Source organism: Microchirus variegatus (genome assembly GCF_963457635.1).
Source record: "Microchirus variegatus genome assembly, chromosome: 18".
NCBI lineage: Eukaryota > Metazoa > Chordata > Actinopteri > Pleuronectiformes > Soleidae > Microchirus > Microchirus variegatus.
Window position 1 is genome coordinate 5537150 of NC_139819.1, and position 15635 is coordinate 5552784.

General features: G+C 41.8%; 2 protein-coding genes across 2 annotated transcripts; both read right to left on the reverse strand.

Moving 5' to 3' along the window:
- Positions 1 to 2204: 2204 nt before the first annotated feature.
- thoc5 (THO complex 5) lies at positions 2205 to 10204 on the reverse strand. The gene is made up of 20 exons (XM_083904969.1): positions 10112 to 10204; positions 9769 to 9873; positions 9016 to 9159; positions 8781 to 8894; positions 8351 to 8448; positions 7980 to 8126; positions 7773 to 7887; positions 7470 to 7602; positions 6960 to 7037; positions 6827 to 6870; positions 6226 to 6325; positions 4804 to 4912; positions 4227 to 4328; positions 3915 to 4011; positions 3711 to 3822; positions 3513 to 3616; positions 3294 to 3381; positions 3092 to 3207; positions 2798 to 2988; positions 2205 to 2407 (listed from the first exon to the last, which is right to left on the reverse strand). The coding sequence occupies exons 2-20, from the start codon at positions 9865 to 9867 to the stop codon at positions 2344 to 2346; spliced, it is 2055 nt and encodes a 684-aa protein (XP_083761095.1). The 5' UTR covers positions 9868 to 9873; positions 10112 to 10204; the 3' UTR covers positions 2205 to 2343.
- Positions 10205 to 10676: 472 nt separating this feature from the next.
- tfip11 (tuftelin interacting protein 11) lies at positions 10677 to 15562 on the reverse strand. The gene is made up of 15 exons (XM_083904841.1): positions 15487 to 15562; positions 14832 to 15045; positions 14551 to 14734; positions 14291 to 14447; positions 14053 to 14180; positions 13758 to 13919; positions 13421 to 13612; positions 13101 to 13280; positions 12841 to 12975; positions 12636 to 12739; positions 12370 to 12538; positions 11994 to 12237; positions 11693 to 11835; positions 11437 to 11602; positions 10677 to 11084 (listed from the first exon to the last, which is right to left on the reverse strand). Exons 2-15 carry the CDS (start codon positions 15041 to 15043, stop codon positions 10738 to 10740), a joined length of 2523 nt encoding a protein of 840 aa, XP_083760967.1. The 5' UTR covers positions 15044 to 15045; positions 15487 to 15562; the 3' UTR covers positions 10677 to 10737.
- Positions 15563 to 15635: the final 73 nt, after the last annotated feature.

The window sequence follows — 15635 nt, forward strand, 5'->3', positions numbered from 1 at the left end:
AAGGCGAGAAGCTGGAGATGCCAAAGAACTATTGAGGGAAGGCAGGGCCGAGAGGCTGGAGGTAACCGGCCGTTTAGACTGACACTGTAGTGTTCACATAAAAGCAGGTAACAGTATGTAAGCAATAGTGCTTTCCGTAGCAAATAAACCCCCACCCTCACCCCTCTGCGCCCTCAGTATGGCCATAACCCCCCCCCCCCCCCCCCGATGCTTCTGATGTATGACTGTAGTGAATGCAGAATGCTCTAAACTCTTCCATCTGAATGTGACGACCGCCCTTGACGATGAAAACAAGTGCATTTAAACCGAATCCCGCTGACGGGGATACGGCAGGAGCCTGCTGTACCGAGAAAAAGAAGTTAAAGATTGTGACACATGTTGAATATAAAAGTGTATATTTAAGGAGATACAAATACGTCTATATTATATTTACACACGCACATCGGTTTAAGACTTATTTAAGATTTTTCTGCTTGTTGTGCACCTTAAAAAACGCAGCTTCTCTCCCGCGAAACTGCGGCGTCTCACTCCACGTGGTCTGCAAACGCTAAAGACAAAGATGACTGTGCTCTGTATAAACTTGCTGAGAATATGCAAAACGTGAAACAGCAAATAAAGAGTGAAAAATCAACAGTTTTGTGGAGCTTTCTTTTTTTTCCCTCTTCACATCCACGATTCCCGATTATTGTACATTGTAAGCGTGAGAGCTGTAAGTGCACTGCATTGCGGTGAAGGAGGGGAGGTGGGGGCTGTTTCCCCAGCCACAGCAGCAGCAGCAACTGCACCCACGTCATCATCAGCATCAGCATCAGCATCCCACAGACCAAGTTCATGTATTAATCAGCAGCAGCAGGAGCGCTCTTTGCTCTCACTCAATTTCATTTTTTACTTAACCTTTATTTAACCATAAGAAGTCTCTTGAGACTCTTTCTACGAGGGAGACAAAACAAGACGGGAGTCAAACGGACGCTCAGGGGAAGCTGAACAGGATCAGTTTCATTAAATGGGATGCACATTTTTTTTGTCCTTTAACTTTTATATTAAAAGCCCAAGCGCCGTGTATCCAAGGAGGGAAACTGTGGTACTTGTACAACAAGTGTTCCTCTGGTGGAAATACTGTTCTACTGAATTATAACAGTTTGTGGCCAGAGTGTGTACAAAATTCATTAATAATATAATAAATAGTCACCTTAACCTTAATCTAATTACACAATACCAAAGAAATCTGCCTCCTGTGAAAAGTCAGTAGCTGCCTTCAATTGATTTACACCACTGTGTTTTAATATTTAACTTTCTCAGGTTGTGCTTAGTATAAAAAATGTTTGAGAACCACTGACATTAGAGTATCCGAATGTTTACCCACAGTTTAATGTTTCTACACTGTAGCTCAGTTATAGTTAAGTCTTTAAATTTTAGTAGTTTTGCTGAATCACTGTGCCCAGTGATAAAAATCTGTCATTCAAATCAAAGTTTTTAAAGGTTATTGACTAATTATAGTTGTCAAACTCTCAGAAAATATCCCCCCTGGTGTTTTACTAGAACTATTTTTGTTTTAATGATCAAGAAAAACACTCAAACTGATTGATCGATAGTCATTACGGCCCTAATAGACAACACTCCGTTAATTACGTCCATTAAACAACATAGATTAGGTTGCGTCCAAGAGGCAAACGGTCAACAGTTACCACCCGTTTAGAAGCCTGGAGATTCACGATTTGGTCTGCGCCATTTTGCAATCTGGAAAATATGCTCCTGTTGGATGAGATGTTATTGATCAGACTGGTGTCCACTCATAAATGTCGCACTTGATCATATATTGATTTACAAAGTCAACATCACGTTCTATTGAAGAAGAGTTTAAAGTAGAGATTGATTATTTACTCAGGAAAATGTTTAATGACATTGTAAAAAAGGTAGTTTTTCTCGATTCTCGAACAGTGAAGTCGATTCAATAAGTTTGTCCTTTTGATCCTGATCAAACATAGAAATGACACGGTTTAATCACAGAGTAAACGAGTGTTTAAAGGTCAACTATAGAAGATGCGCCAAATATCATATTCCACAGATGCGGCGATCAGTGGAAATGACTCAGCTTGCACCAGCCACTGAACGACAATAGCATAATAATCAGCTGTAGCAGACAACAACAGCTATAAATAGAGCGGCAAAGACAAAAGGACCAGATACACACGTATTCAAGAAAATATCCAAGTGTTCTTTTATTGGCAGATTGGTATAAAGACTTAAAAAAAAAAAAAGGAAAAGAGTTGAGAGTCTGAGTCACAAAGGTAAGCTAAGTTACAGACAGACAGCTGGTGAGTACAGCAGGGAGACTCAGAGGTTTTAACGGTGACTAAAGAAGCCCTGAGGATGGTTGTACTTGAACGGCTTCAGACGATTCGGTCCCCTGAAATTTAAAGAGGCAGTGAGAAACACAGGTCTATCTCGTAACGCAGTGTTGTTTTCATGACAATTTGAAGTTGAATGACTACTGGCATGCGTACATTCAAACTAAAGAAAGAAAACATGGCAAAATTCAGACCAGTAAAGTAAGAGTTTATGCTCCGTCAGGTCAAATTATGAAATATCTTTAATTAATGGATGGTAGGAAGCCTCAGAATGGTGTTCAGCATGCTAACACTAATGCTAATATGCTAATACTAACGAGGTGAAAGTGGGAAATATCTGCATGTAGCAGAGGTGCTTGTATACTAAGGATAGTAAGTCCAGTAGTTTATTTTGTGCATGGAAACATGACCTAGCGTCTCATATTGTTGACAGAATGCGTATAAAGTACCTGACGGTGCGCAGACACATCTTTTCGCGGGGGAACTCTCGCGGTCCTTCCACTCCGTCGTCGTGTTCTTCCGTCTCCAAAAACACATCCAGGCAGACACACAGGCGGACAAACTGGTTGGTCAAGAGCTGGTGCCCTGGACGAGGCCCCTGCAGTTCGCTTTTGAACACGTTGACCTCGCTCTCTATGGCCTTAAAGGTGAGTCAGAGTGGAAAGATCTTAGACATTTGCTCATACAGCATCAGAGAAGTAGGTAAAAAAAAAAAAAGAAGTCAATTATTGAGGCGTTCGTACTCTGAGGTTGTCATCAGTGCGTCCGGTGCGCTCTCCCTTCCAGCTGAGAGAGAGGGAGAAAACCGGAGAGATCTCTGGGTAACGGGGACTGAGCACCACTGCCGCCTGGAGACGAGCTGAGAAGAAACAGATTCAGTTTATTTATTAAAATCAAACACAAGTCAAGTGATCAATAAAGGCCACTTCAGTGATAAATATCTACCTGTGCCTCTTTCAATCACTGCCATAAAGTACAGATCAGTCTCCTTTGCCAGCCCAGCCTCAGTCACATGACACGTATATGGAAGCTCCTTGAAGGGAGAAATGTCAAAGTGAGACTTTAATTCAAAACCTGGTCCCACTGAGGCAACTAAGCTCTAAATTGTGGTTAGGGATTAACTGGAAGTGGTGGAAAAATAGCTATGCAAAACTGTGTGTTTACCATATAGTCCTCCTGAGTGGTGGCGGTCCAGCGAGCTAAACGGGAGAGGATTTTGGCAGGAAAGAGGTGCTGACACTCACTGGAGACGGGGATGATGCTGTGCTCTGTGGACAGGAGGACAAACGACTTCAATCTTAAATCACTTTCTTTCGTCATTAGGAGACGTTTAAATGTAGAAAATTAAACGAGTTAACGTACCCAAGGAGGCAAACTGTTTGTGTAAAGCCAAGCGAGATTGGACTCGTGCCCGCAGCAGCTTCATGGTGCTCTCCATGTGGCTGGCACTCAGAGAACTGCCCACACACACAGCCTGGAGAAACACACACTGATGTAAAACACTTGCAACACACACACACACACAGTCAGAGCTGAGCTGGGATATTACTCAATTCAAGCGCTCACCTCGGTTACATCACTGGGAAAATGTAATCCTCCAAGACTCTGAACCCACTTGTAAGGATGGCCCAGCTCTTCCAGATAATCAGCAAAGCACACGATCCTAAAAGAGGAGGTCAGAACATGTGAGTTCATTTCCTTTATAACCACAAGGTTATTACTCAAGATGGACTCGTTTGACAATGGTTTAATTATGACATTTATTACAGTTTTAAATCTCAACCTTTGTGTGTTTCATGTTTCCAGTCAGAACCCTTTACCCAATAAGGGATGTCTTATAATATCTGATGTGATTTTATCAGGATCGTATTCACTCACCCGACTTTGTCAAACTGGTATCGATTAGCAGGATTGGGTGTTTCCCGTCCCTGGTCGCCCGTGTACAGACAGCTGAGCAGAGTGTCTGATTTCAACAAATCCCTGCAGAAGAAAAAGAAAAGGAAACATAATATGACCTTTACTTCGTAAACACAGAGAGGGGTGGTGTTGATGTGAACACAGTGTATGAATATGACTTCATTATATGTCATTAACCTTGTTCTTTCTCTCCCTAGTTTGTGTCTTTTCCTTCCTTTCCTCTCTATCTCTGACATCTTGCAGGTTGCAGGATCCAGATCAGGTTTCAAGCTACCACTACTATTATTATTATTATCATACATGTCATCATCATTATTATTATTATTATTATTAAACTTATAACTTCATAAAGTTGTTGTATATCTGCTCTTTCTTCTGTCTCTACCTCATCTCCCGCTTGTTCTTTCTCTCCCCTGTCCCCCAATTTTCCTTTCACCTCAATCGGTCGAGGCAATCTATGTACAGTGGCTTGAGATAATGTTTGTTATGATTTGGCGCTAAACAAATAGAATAGAATTGAATACACGTGTACACTCACCCTGCACTGATGGCCGTGCTCAGGTCTGTGGCGGTAGAGACTTTGGTCTTGACTGTCACAATGTTCAGATTCATCAGGTAGTAGAAGAAGAGATGGAGGACACTGTCATCTGTGGAGACGAGGTGGATAACACAAGGTGATGAACTTGATCCATTACTATCTTTTCACTCAATCATCCCAGTGTGAACGCGCCCCAGGGATTACTTTACACTGCGGAGTGTTAGAGAGCGAGAAAAGGCGTGGCTGGGATGGACGATAGCAGCGCCCAGGAGACACATGCTTCGCTTATGGTCATCTTTCTCACTCTGCAGTGAACTCAGTGACACCACGACACAGACACACACACACCAGTGCTGCTCATGTTTCCTCCTTTACCGCAATAAAATGTCTGCAGCTGCAGCAACAGGGAGGATAACTGAGGAGAGGGAAGCTTCTAGGAATAAAAGCAGAACATTGCAGAGACTGGCGATGAGAAAATATCCTTTCCAGCTTTTTTTTGAAGGTGCTGCAGACCCACGATGCTGCAAGCATCTCCCTTACCTCGCTCCCCCTCCCCTTGGTAGAGTTACGTCTGCAATGCAGCTCTCCATGAAATTTTGTCACTATTCCTTTTATCACCAGCAGAGGGAACACAAGTGTCAATATGTCATTTAAACAATGAACGTGGTCATGTTTTCTTACATGCTAGCTGACTTATCATAGCAGCTGATGAGCATAGTTTCTATATGAAACAGGAATGTAACACATATTCGTATTTGGTCTTAAATCTGCTGACTAAAGACAGGAAATTTACTTTTTCCACCAGTCTGACACTGATTGAAAAGAGAGTGTTGAATGTGAAGGGTTCTGGCATTGTTCATTTTAAAAACATGCATTCTCCAGGTTTAAGTCTGGCTGTGGATTATGCGTCAGTTAATACTTTTCAGACTTTGGTCTTATGTGAAAGCTGCACTTATTTTACTTGTTGTGAATGTACCTATGCCATGAAGACGATAATACACGACTCCTCAGAGACTCACATGGGCAACAAAACACTGAAAACACTCTTTAAGTTTGACTATAGGTGGGACTCAAAAACACATATTTGCACAAAAGCATTATTCTCTATGGAAACAGGTGCATCATTGCAATGATGTCATCTTTTTGGAAAACAATGTAGGTCAATCTGGAGCCTTTGCTCAATCTGAATTAAACTATGAACGTCCATCATTTGAACAAGGCTCCTGAATTAGGTGATAAAGGGGAGGATGTGCACACTAGTACGCAATAACCCAAAGACAGTTATACTCACTCCATTCAAACAGAATATCTAATAAATGAATGAACTACAGCATGATATTACATTAGGGTTATCGGCTAATCCTTTCTGTCCAGATATTTCTTTAATTAATTAGGCACTGCAGCATACTCTTGTAATCTTACCTTTGCATTTGAGGTCTAAGCAGAGGGACAGAGGGTGTCTTTTCAGCATCTCTCGTCTTTTGTCGTCCAGCTGGCCTCCAGCAGTTGGTCGTCTCCTCTTCTGTGAAACAGCAGACAGTAAAAAACATCGGAAACATGAGATGGTACGAAATACAGCAAAAAATTAAGAATGTGTTAGATATTGTGGCGCATCAAATAAATGAGTGAAAACACGTTGCAATCAAATTTCAGCTGATTATAGGTGAAACGTGATAATGACGTGATAATGATCTCCACCAGTGCTGCAGAAGTTGAATTTCAAAGAGAAGGCAGAAAAAAGTGGGTAATATATTGTTAGTGGCCAAACTGGGGTCAGATTACAGTGACAGAGCCAATTCTTGGAAAGCATTTCTAAAATCGTCCCAACTGGCAATCCTTTAGATGCAGGAAGCGATCAATGAATGCTGCTCTCCAACCTATCAGACCACAAAGTGTGACAGCTAGGGCTTCAGGGAGAGTTTGTATGTCCAGTGCAGAAATGGGTTTATTAAGAAGTGCTGAACTCATTGACCCGAGTGTGTAGGCATTTGTGTGTGTGTGTGTGTATGGGTCTGAGACTCACCGTTTTCTCTTGCTCTTCCTCTGCGTCCGAATCACTGTCGTCATCTGGATAAAACAACATATTAACATCTTAAAGAACTGTACAACAACCATTATGAACCGATCAACAGTGTGTGATAGTGGTGTGTTTATACCCTGGGAATCTTCTGGCGGTTTAGACAAAGCCTTGGCTTCATCCACGTCACCACTGATTGACACGCACAAGTTTTTATCTGAAATGGAAACAAAAACAAACCACTGTCAAGCAAAACTCAAAACCACCTTGAAATCATAGACTGTACATACATTTGGATGTAGTAGTCTTCTTGTTTGAAAAGCAAAACCCAGAAAATAAGACAAGGCTAGCAGTTAGCCACCAGGGGGCTGAGCTTCAGGTCTTCTTAAAATGGCACATGATGTAAATTTTGTAAATTAGGTTCCTTTTTTAAAATAAAATTGTGGGAAAACACAGTGTGACTGACAGCTAGTATTGTCCAATGAAGACTTTCAGTCTCAAAAACAGACATGGCACCAGCCAATTTGAGAATCTTGAGGCTTCACAGTGCGAGCTTCTTTTGCACTCGGAAGACAACGTCCATATATACACACATACATATAGTAAGTACATAGTTAAATGTTTGCAACACTCTCAAATGAATACTGACCACAGGCCTGTCCGTAGGCATTTGCTTGAACAAACAGGACATAGAGTGGTGGAGGGAGATGGCGGGAGATCTCAGTCTGTTTCTGTGTCTGCTCATACGGCATAGCTAGGTACTGCTGCACTGGCAGAGAGGCCTGAGGAAGAGAACCGTACAGAAATCATACCATTATTCAGAGCAGCCACTGCTGGATAGCACAGTTGGTAGAGCTGGTGTCACCATGGGCTCGATTTCAACTGCAATTATTTACTGTGGGTCTTCCCCTTCTTTGACCCCCTTTCACACTAATCTAATGTGATTTTATACCTGCATGATTGCATTCAGCCCTGGTTGTAAGCTTGTCAGATGTTCCTTCTTTTCCTCGATGGTCTTCTGGGTCTTCTCCTTAGTGGCCTGGGACTCTTTGTAGTCCTCTGCCAACCTGTATGAAAACAATAATATTGACCAAATGCTTTGTGCTACCAGACCATAACGTGGTAAAAATATGGAAAAGTTGCATGCAGGTTTGCGCACCTCTTTCGCTGTTCGAGCTCCCAGTCCAATCGAGCCAGTGTGAGTTGGTGGGGGTCATTTTTCGTGAGGTGGGGCCTGGAAATTTCCTGCGGAGCTCCCTGGTAAAACTCTTCTTCAGATACCAAGTCTATCTCCTCGTGTTTAGATCTGGGACAGTAAAACAGAAGTTAACAGGAAATTCTGCAAAACTGCCAATGAAAATTAGAAGATAAAATTGCCAGCTTAGCATTACTATTGTGTAATTAACTGTTTGTATATATTTACTGTGTGGCATAAGAATTCTATGACACAGAGAGAAAAAGAGGCCTGACAGGTAAGGCTGTGTGCGTCCCAAAAAAATATTAATATCAAGTGAAAAGATTTCTACTTACTTGAATTCTAGACACTTGCTGATCTCCTTCTGAAGATGCATGACTTCATACAACAGGTTCTGCAACTGAAGATGCAGCACATCCACCTTCTGCTTTGCCTAAGAAAAAAAAAGCCATGCTGCTCAATGTTACTTTGCAAAACACAACTTTATAGATCAAGGGGGAAAGAAAGATATAAAACAATGTGCCGAATGGGGATTCAATAAAAGAAATTATCAACAAAAAGAAAAAAACGGTATACAAACTCTTTTTGCTGACAGTGGCAGCCACTGCAGTAAGGTGTTGGATCAAACCACCTTCCCTCCATCAGCACAAAAGGGAGTTGAGGCAGCACTTTTTCACATATTAATGAAAAAAACTTGAACTAAGCTGGTGTTTCTTTCACATCTCATTCAAACAGTACGGTAATTAAAAGGTTTGTGGGAGTTACCTCATGTGTTTGATCTCTGCCTCTCTTGAGATGCATATGAGCCAGACGATTGAGTTTTTTCAGATTCATGAAGTGGATACAGCTCTGCATACGTCTCTGCTCAACCTCAGCACACTGAGAATAAAGGAATGCACTTGTTTCTTCAGTGATGCACAATGACTTTAGCTAGTCTTTAATGACTAAATCAGTTTATAATGACTGAATAGACTGGGTGTTTTTCAAGTATGTTGCTTACCCCATCCTTGGCTCCATTGGCTTTGAGTTCCTGGATCTCATTCATGAGAGTGGCCAAACTCTCACACGACTCTTTGTACTGAATATAGTCTTGCTCAGGGTCTCTGCCATCCAGCTCCACCTCCTCATTATACACACGTGACTCCTAACAAAGACAAACAAACTACATCAGGAGCACATCACACCCCTTTATTTTGAACCCAGTGTCAGCATACAAGACGGGTGAACTGTCCACAGTGTACCTCGTCAATGTCAGCTGAGATAGGCACATGTCAGCATAGGAAATTAACAAACGACACACCGTCTGTGTTGGAGTGTTGGAGAGACCATGTACACGATCACTCAAAGCTGCTTGACACTACAGTTTTTTACCATTCACACTCATAGTCATACTACAGTGCATCTTCTATCATCATCTATCATTATCTTTCATACCCAATCACACACTGCCAGCACAGCCATCAGGAGCAACATGGTGTTAAGCGTCTTGCCCAAGGACACATTGGCATGTAGACGGGGAACTGAACCCACAACCTTCAGTACCACTAATCTACAGCTGCCCCAATGTAGCCTAGCATCAAATCTCAGAAGATGTCTAGTTTGTCCAATGTGGGCTTTTATTATAGTTATTTTGTAAATCACGATGATCCCAAAACAACATTCAAAAGAAGCAGCGTACCTTAATGAACACCAGTACACAATATAGTTAGTTTGAACGTAGCCATAGCAGCATAGCAGTCGGTTGTGTCGTTACCTGCTGATCCCCCTCTGCTCGACCTCTCTTCATCTCCGGGGTTCCTCCCTCACTGCGCAAGACCTTCGACTTTCGCTTCTTCAGAGCGTCCGAAGCCATGATTTACTAGACGTTGAAAGACAACGTTGTTAGACAAAATAAAGTTGTACACAACAATAAAGTACTGCACCCCCTATTGGCCTAGTAGCTAAGGTTAGCACTGTAGCCATGATAAGCTAAGGCCGACTAGCTCATGAGCTAACAACTATTAGCTTGTCGGCTTATATTTTAGACGTGTTTCTAAGTAGAGAACTCACATTCATATATAATGAGTCAGATTAAATGTTTTTACAAACGTACTTACCTACAATGGGCAAAGTATGCGTCAAAAACTCTTAAATTGAGTGCTAACGAACACGTTCTCGAACACTCCTTTTGTAACACCGTTGAGTGAGCGCGACTGTGGACGGAAGCCCTGTCAGGACAAAAAGCTATAGCTCCACCTTCAGAAGCAAAATAATCCTAGTGTTTCAGTCAGAAAATATTAAATAATGAAAAAATATAATATACTACTACTAATAATAATAATAATAATGAATATATGTATATATATATTTATATATGTGTGTGTATATACACATGTACATATGTACATGAAGCTGAGTTTTAGTATATTCCTTGTAACATTCTGATTGCAGTACGCACATATAGCTACATAAATATATATACATTTTATATGACAAGTGCTTTAAAATATACGCATCAGATCGCTGATTTTAACAGAAACAAAGTAAACCACACTTATTCAAAAGAGTTTATTATTTACATTTTGCAATAGTTTAACAAAGTTTTCTTAGTCTCCAATAAATTTCAGTTTACTGGTGTTATAAACAAGAAAAGCTCCGTATAAGTACTGACCATTTATTTAAAAAAAAAAAGAAAGAAAACAGCTCACTCTCTTTTACACCTGACAAATCGGTCAGTGCACTCTCACTTGGCCATATCAATCAGACCCTGCAAAGATGTGGGCACCCAAGTCTTCTCTCCTTGCACAAACACAAACCCCCTATCCAAGTAGATGACGATACGCCCAAACGTGTACAGCTGTTTATCCTCATGCCGTTTGGCCATTAACGGCTTAAAGACAATGTTGTTCTCTTCTGCCTTGACCTGAAGAAGATCTTTAAAGTTTGGTGTGCCACTGGTGCTGATGCCCCTGTGAGTCACGCTCTCGGCATCTCTGCGCTCCTGCATCGCTTCGTAATGCAAGTCCTTCCTCATTTCCGTCTGCGTGAGATATGCGACGTTTTCCCTTGCACCGGGTTGCATATATCCACCTGTGGATACAAAACATGTTTTTGTAAGATGTTTTGGGAACATTACAAAATACGGTGAATCACCACAATCTCTTTAGAGGTGATACACTTAAATATGGTTGCCTTTTAGTCTCCGTCATCATGTGATATAACTTCACGCTGCTAAATCTCCATCTTTTCCTGACACATTAATCAAATAGGTTCAAAGCAAACGATGGGAAAATGACATGTCTTATTTCTGTGTTTCAGAAACTGTTGGTGAGTCCAGTGTTTTAATCTGGGATTACGGTAGCCATTTAAATTGCTAAAGGTCGGTGTTGTACACATTTTACACGTAGCATCTTTAACTCCTGAGACTGTGTGCTATACTGACCCGTGCATGAAGACACTGAATTGTGCAGGATCATCAAAGCTTCATTGAACTTCTCTTTTATGAGTGGCTGTGCCAACAGCATCTCACTGAACATGCCTTTCCAGCCAAGGTACCACTCAGTGACTTCCTCATAGTTGGGACTGTTGTTCAGCCATAAACGCAGGACCTATAATCACCCCATAAAAAAAATAATACATCAATCAAATGGGTTGACAGCATCTCAATAATTATTTATCATGCAAACCTATATACTGACCTGCAACCACTTTGTAAAGAAGTTTTTGTCAAGCAGAGACACAAGACTTGATGGGGACAGCATGCCCTCCCAGTCCAGTACCCAGTGAAATGGCTCCATCTGCTGCTGGTGCGGGTTGATAACCAACTCTTCCAGGCACAATGCTGTGGTGGGAAACAAAAAATCAATGGGAAAAAATGTCAGAGAGCCTGTGGGGGAATACACTTTATCCTATTGCTGTGGTATTCTTCAGGTAGCACTAATGAATGAATGAATGAATGAATGAATGAATGAATGAATGAATGAATGAATGAATACAGACCTAGCTTCGGGGTTATGTTTTTCACCATGAAGGCCTCCCATGCACCTGGTGTGAAAACATCCTTCCATGGTTGCAGGATGAGGCGGGCCGAGGTGTCACTGGGATACCACCGCAGCAATGCGTTGGACAGTTTGCTCCTGATGGGCGGGTACAGAGGCTCTAAACGTGATTGGAACAGAGGCAGCCAAGGGTGGATCCAGGAGTGGATGGGCACTGTGTCAGTTAAAGGGTTCCAGTCGTCCACCTATCAGACAAAGTGACAAACGTTAGTAGGTTTAAACTAAGTGGAAAAAGCACAAAGCAAATGTAGAAAAAAAATCTAAAAATATCATCATAATTATGAAAGTGCATTTTTAAAGGGAAATAGTTGTCTTGCCTCTCGCTGTAGCCGAGGTAAGATCAGCTGCTCCAAAAGGTGATCTAGAATCCACAGGGGAAGAATAGGAGCCCACACTTCTACACAGTCAACCATTGGGCCGACTGTGCGAGGCTGCCAGCCTGACACACATGGCCGCATCACTGGGATCCACACTTCCCACAAAAGCCTAAAAGAAAAAAAGGACACATGTAAACACCTTAAAAACTATACTATATGTGTAGTTACACATTAGCACAGCTGAATGTGTATGCATTCGAAATTACCTGTGGTAAGCGTCCATATTTGAATCAGGAGCACTGGAATGCATGTCTCTAGATTCAAGAATTGCTCTCCACTGACCAATGTCTTCCAGACAATAAGTGCTGTCCTGAAAAAAAAAATCCCAGAGTTGTTACTCAGAATTTGATGAATAAATCAAATTATGACCATGCACTGTTACTTCAAAAGAGGGTGAGTAGAAAAGTATACCTTCAGTGGGTCCCAGGAACGAAGTTTCTCTTTGAGTAATGGATTAACAACAGCTACAGCCAAATCTGCTAATCCCATTGTCTTGTATTCTTCATAATAGTCTGTTTGTAATGTCTCAAAGATGTGGGCACACTCCTGAACAGAGACAAAAGGAAAGCACTTAAATTAATCAGGTTTTTGGATTTTAGAAGAGATACTAATAAACTAAAACAGTCAAATAACTGTGGCTACTAGTCTGTGTTCACATTATATGCACCTACCTGCAGAGAAGGTCCCTCCCCAGGTGCAGTCTCCTCAGAAGGAAACTTGTCCACCAGCTCCAGTATGGAATCCATTCTTTGAATGGCATCTTGCTCTGCATCCAGTCTGCTCTGCAGAGCTTGTGACTCGTGGCTCAGGGACACAACAACATCTTTTTCATGCTGCAATCGTCTGGCAGACTAAAACAAGAGTTTGATTAGATGGGAGAACAGTGACTATTAGTATGTGAGAGAGGTAAAAATAGCAGAGTGGTAAATGGACAAATAAAAGAAAGCACAATAGCATCAAACAAGTGCAGACTTACTGATACACATCATACCTGTAATATGTCCTGCTCCGTAAGGTCTATGAGCAGCTGCAGGTTATGTTCAAGTTCGGGCAAACCAAAGCCAGATGTTTTCTGATCCCGAGTGGAAATGCCTGGCGGGCCTTCATCAGGAACACTGTGCTTGTTGGTCATTTGACTGTAACTGTAGTAAACCTTTTGCTCCCTTCCAGTCATATCTATCACCTAGTGACAATTAAAGACATGGGGTTGAGAAAATACATCCACAGAAATGTGCAGTAAGGGGTTTTCAGTAAATCAGCCTGATCAGTGAGTGGTAAGATAAGAAAAGCTAAAGAAAAAAGTTAAAAAGGAGCATTTTCTAACTTACCTTGACCTGTGCCAGCTCTCCAGCAGATGTTGCTGTGCTCCGTCCTACCAGTTTGCCCTTAGCCTTTAGCTCATCTACAGTTTTATAAGAATACTTGGGTTTCTTCTTTCCTACAGACCCTGCAGGATCCTTACGCCACTGGCCAAGCTCCTTCTGAAACTCCTATGCAGGCAAGGAATTGAAAAAATAAACATATCAATGTAGTGCTGAGTGACTCCAGAGTATCACGTTTACTATATAATCTAACATTTGATCTGGGTGGAAACAAAGGCAAAGACATTTTGGCCATCACTACCTTTTCCTCTTCTTCTTCCGAGTCCACCACAGGAAAATCCTGAAGACTCTGCTTTGTTCGCTCACTGCCATAAGCACCCACTGCTCCCTTGCCTTTACGAATCTTTGCCTCAATGGGGTTGACAATTCCTGCAGCGATAATGACATATATTGTAAATTAACACTTATCCACAGTATATATTCTGTAAAACACAAAATGTTATTGACCATCTCAATGACAGTCACTCAGTCTCACCCACCTTGTGCATTTTTGCCCAAGCCTTTGCCTGGCTGGTATCCCATTTTCTGAAGAAGTTTCTGTCCAATTCCTTTTGTGTGCTTCTCCCAGTTACCGATGCCTTTTCCAGATTGTATGCCACCTGCAAACCTCTGTGCCTGGTTCCTGCTGAAATTACCCTGCCAATGACAACACATTTTGTACATTCATATCATGTTCGTACATTTTCCAATCGCAAATTTAACTGCAGTGGGCTAAAATTATACATGTGACCAAGTTTACCATCTGCAGTTTTTTGGGTGCAGTGCCACGAGGAGGAGCAGGGGCTGGCGGCGCATCATCACCATCATCGCCATCGTAATCATCGCCAGAATTGTCTCCTTCTTTCTGCTGCTGTTTCTCCTCAGCTGCACTCTTACGCAGTCCACCACTCACAAAGTTCACTGGAAGAGTGTAGTCTTTTGATCTGCAGTGGACAAAAGGCAGACATGGGTGTTCTCTACTACTTCCTCTTGTGATGGTAAAAGACAGGGGCAAAGAAACCCTAACCTCAAATGACTTACTTCTTTCCTCCGAAGCTTGGCCTCTCATCCTCATCTGAATCTCTCTCAGCCCAGATGCCATAGGTGGCCTGCTCTTTTGACTGCCTGAATCTGCGACGCTCTGGGTTGAATTCGTTGGCCAGATCCCAGTCTGTCACCTCGAAGCTCTCAATCTCCACGCCCTCCTCCTCCTCTTCCTCCCCTCTCCGTCCATAAAGGTGGGACATAGACATCTCTACATAAACACAATAGACAAATTAACAAGTGGCATGGTACATCTAAAAAGAGTATCTGCTGAGATTATTATCTAATGATATTAAAAAAATATAACATCGAGATGCAACTGAAACCTTTATTTTATCAACCTATCATTACACCCCGTTAACCTACGTGTCTGAGTGCTTAGATATAAGGCCATTGATATCAATAATATCCTTTAAACATGTTAATATCAAGTGTGAGTAAAACATAAACAGCGACTGTTGAAACTGTTTGTTATTCCTAATTACCAACATACAAAACATGCTCCGGAGAAAATACAACGCGAACATAAGCTACGATTAGCAGAAGCTAGCGGTATATAATGTAACTACTCGCATTATATGACCAAGAATGAAACTAACGTCAGTCTGTTGTTAAATGTGGTTAATCAAAATATCGTTAGTTACCGTCTTACTTGAATATCAGTGGCGCATAATCTCTTATCTAGGCGAAATAAGAGACGGAACAGCTAACAGCTAACAGCTAACAGCTACTAGCTACTAGCTTGATCCGGCGCTGGCTCGATGTCGTTTGACGTACGTCACAACAACTTCCGGTGTCTGC

Coding starts and splice junctions, on each gene's coding strand:
- thoc5 (XM_083904969.1), bottom strand. CDS start 9,867: ATGGCTTCGGACGCTCTGAAGAAGCGAAAGTCGAAGGTCTTGCGCAGT. Junction 4,012..4,226: donor TACCAGTTTGACAAAGTCGG/GTGAGTGAATAC, acceptor CTCCTCTTTTAG/GATCGTGTGCTTTGCTGATT. Junction 3,208..3,293: donor AGTGATTGAAAGAGGCACAG/GTAGATATTTAT, acceptor GTTTCTTCTCAG/CTCGTCTCCAGGCGGCAGTG.
- tfip11 (XM_083904841.1), bottom strand. CDS start 15,043: ATGTCTATGTCCCACCTTTATGGACGGAGAGGGGAGGAAGAGGAGGAG. Junction 13,920..14,052: donor CGGAAGAAGAAGAGGAAAAG/GTAGTGATGGCC, acceptor TTGCCTGCATAG/GAGTTTCAGAAGGAGCTTGG. Junction 11,836..11,993: donor AAACATAACCCCGAAGCTAG/GTCTGTATTCAT, acceptor TTCCCACCACAG/CATTGTGCCTGGAAGAGTTG.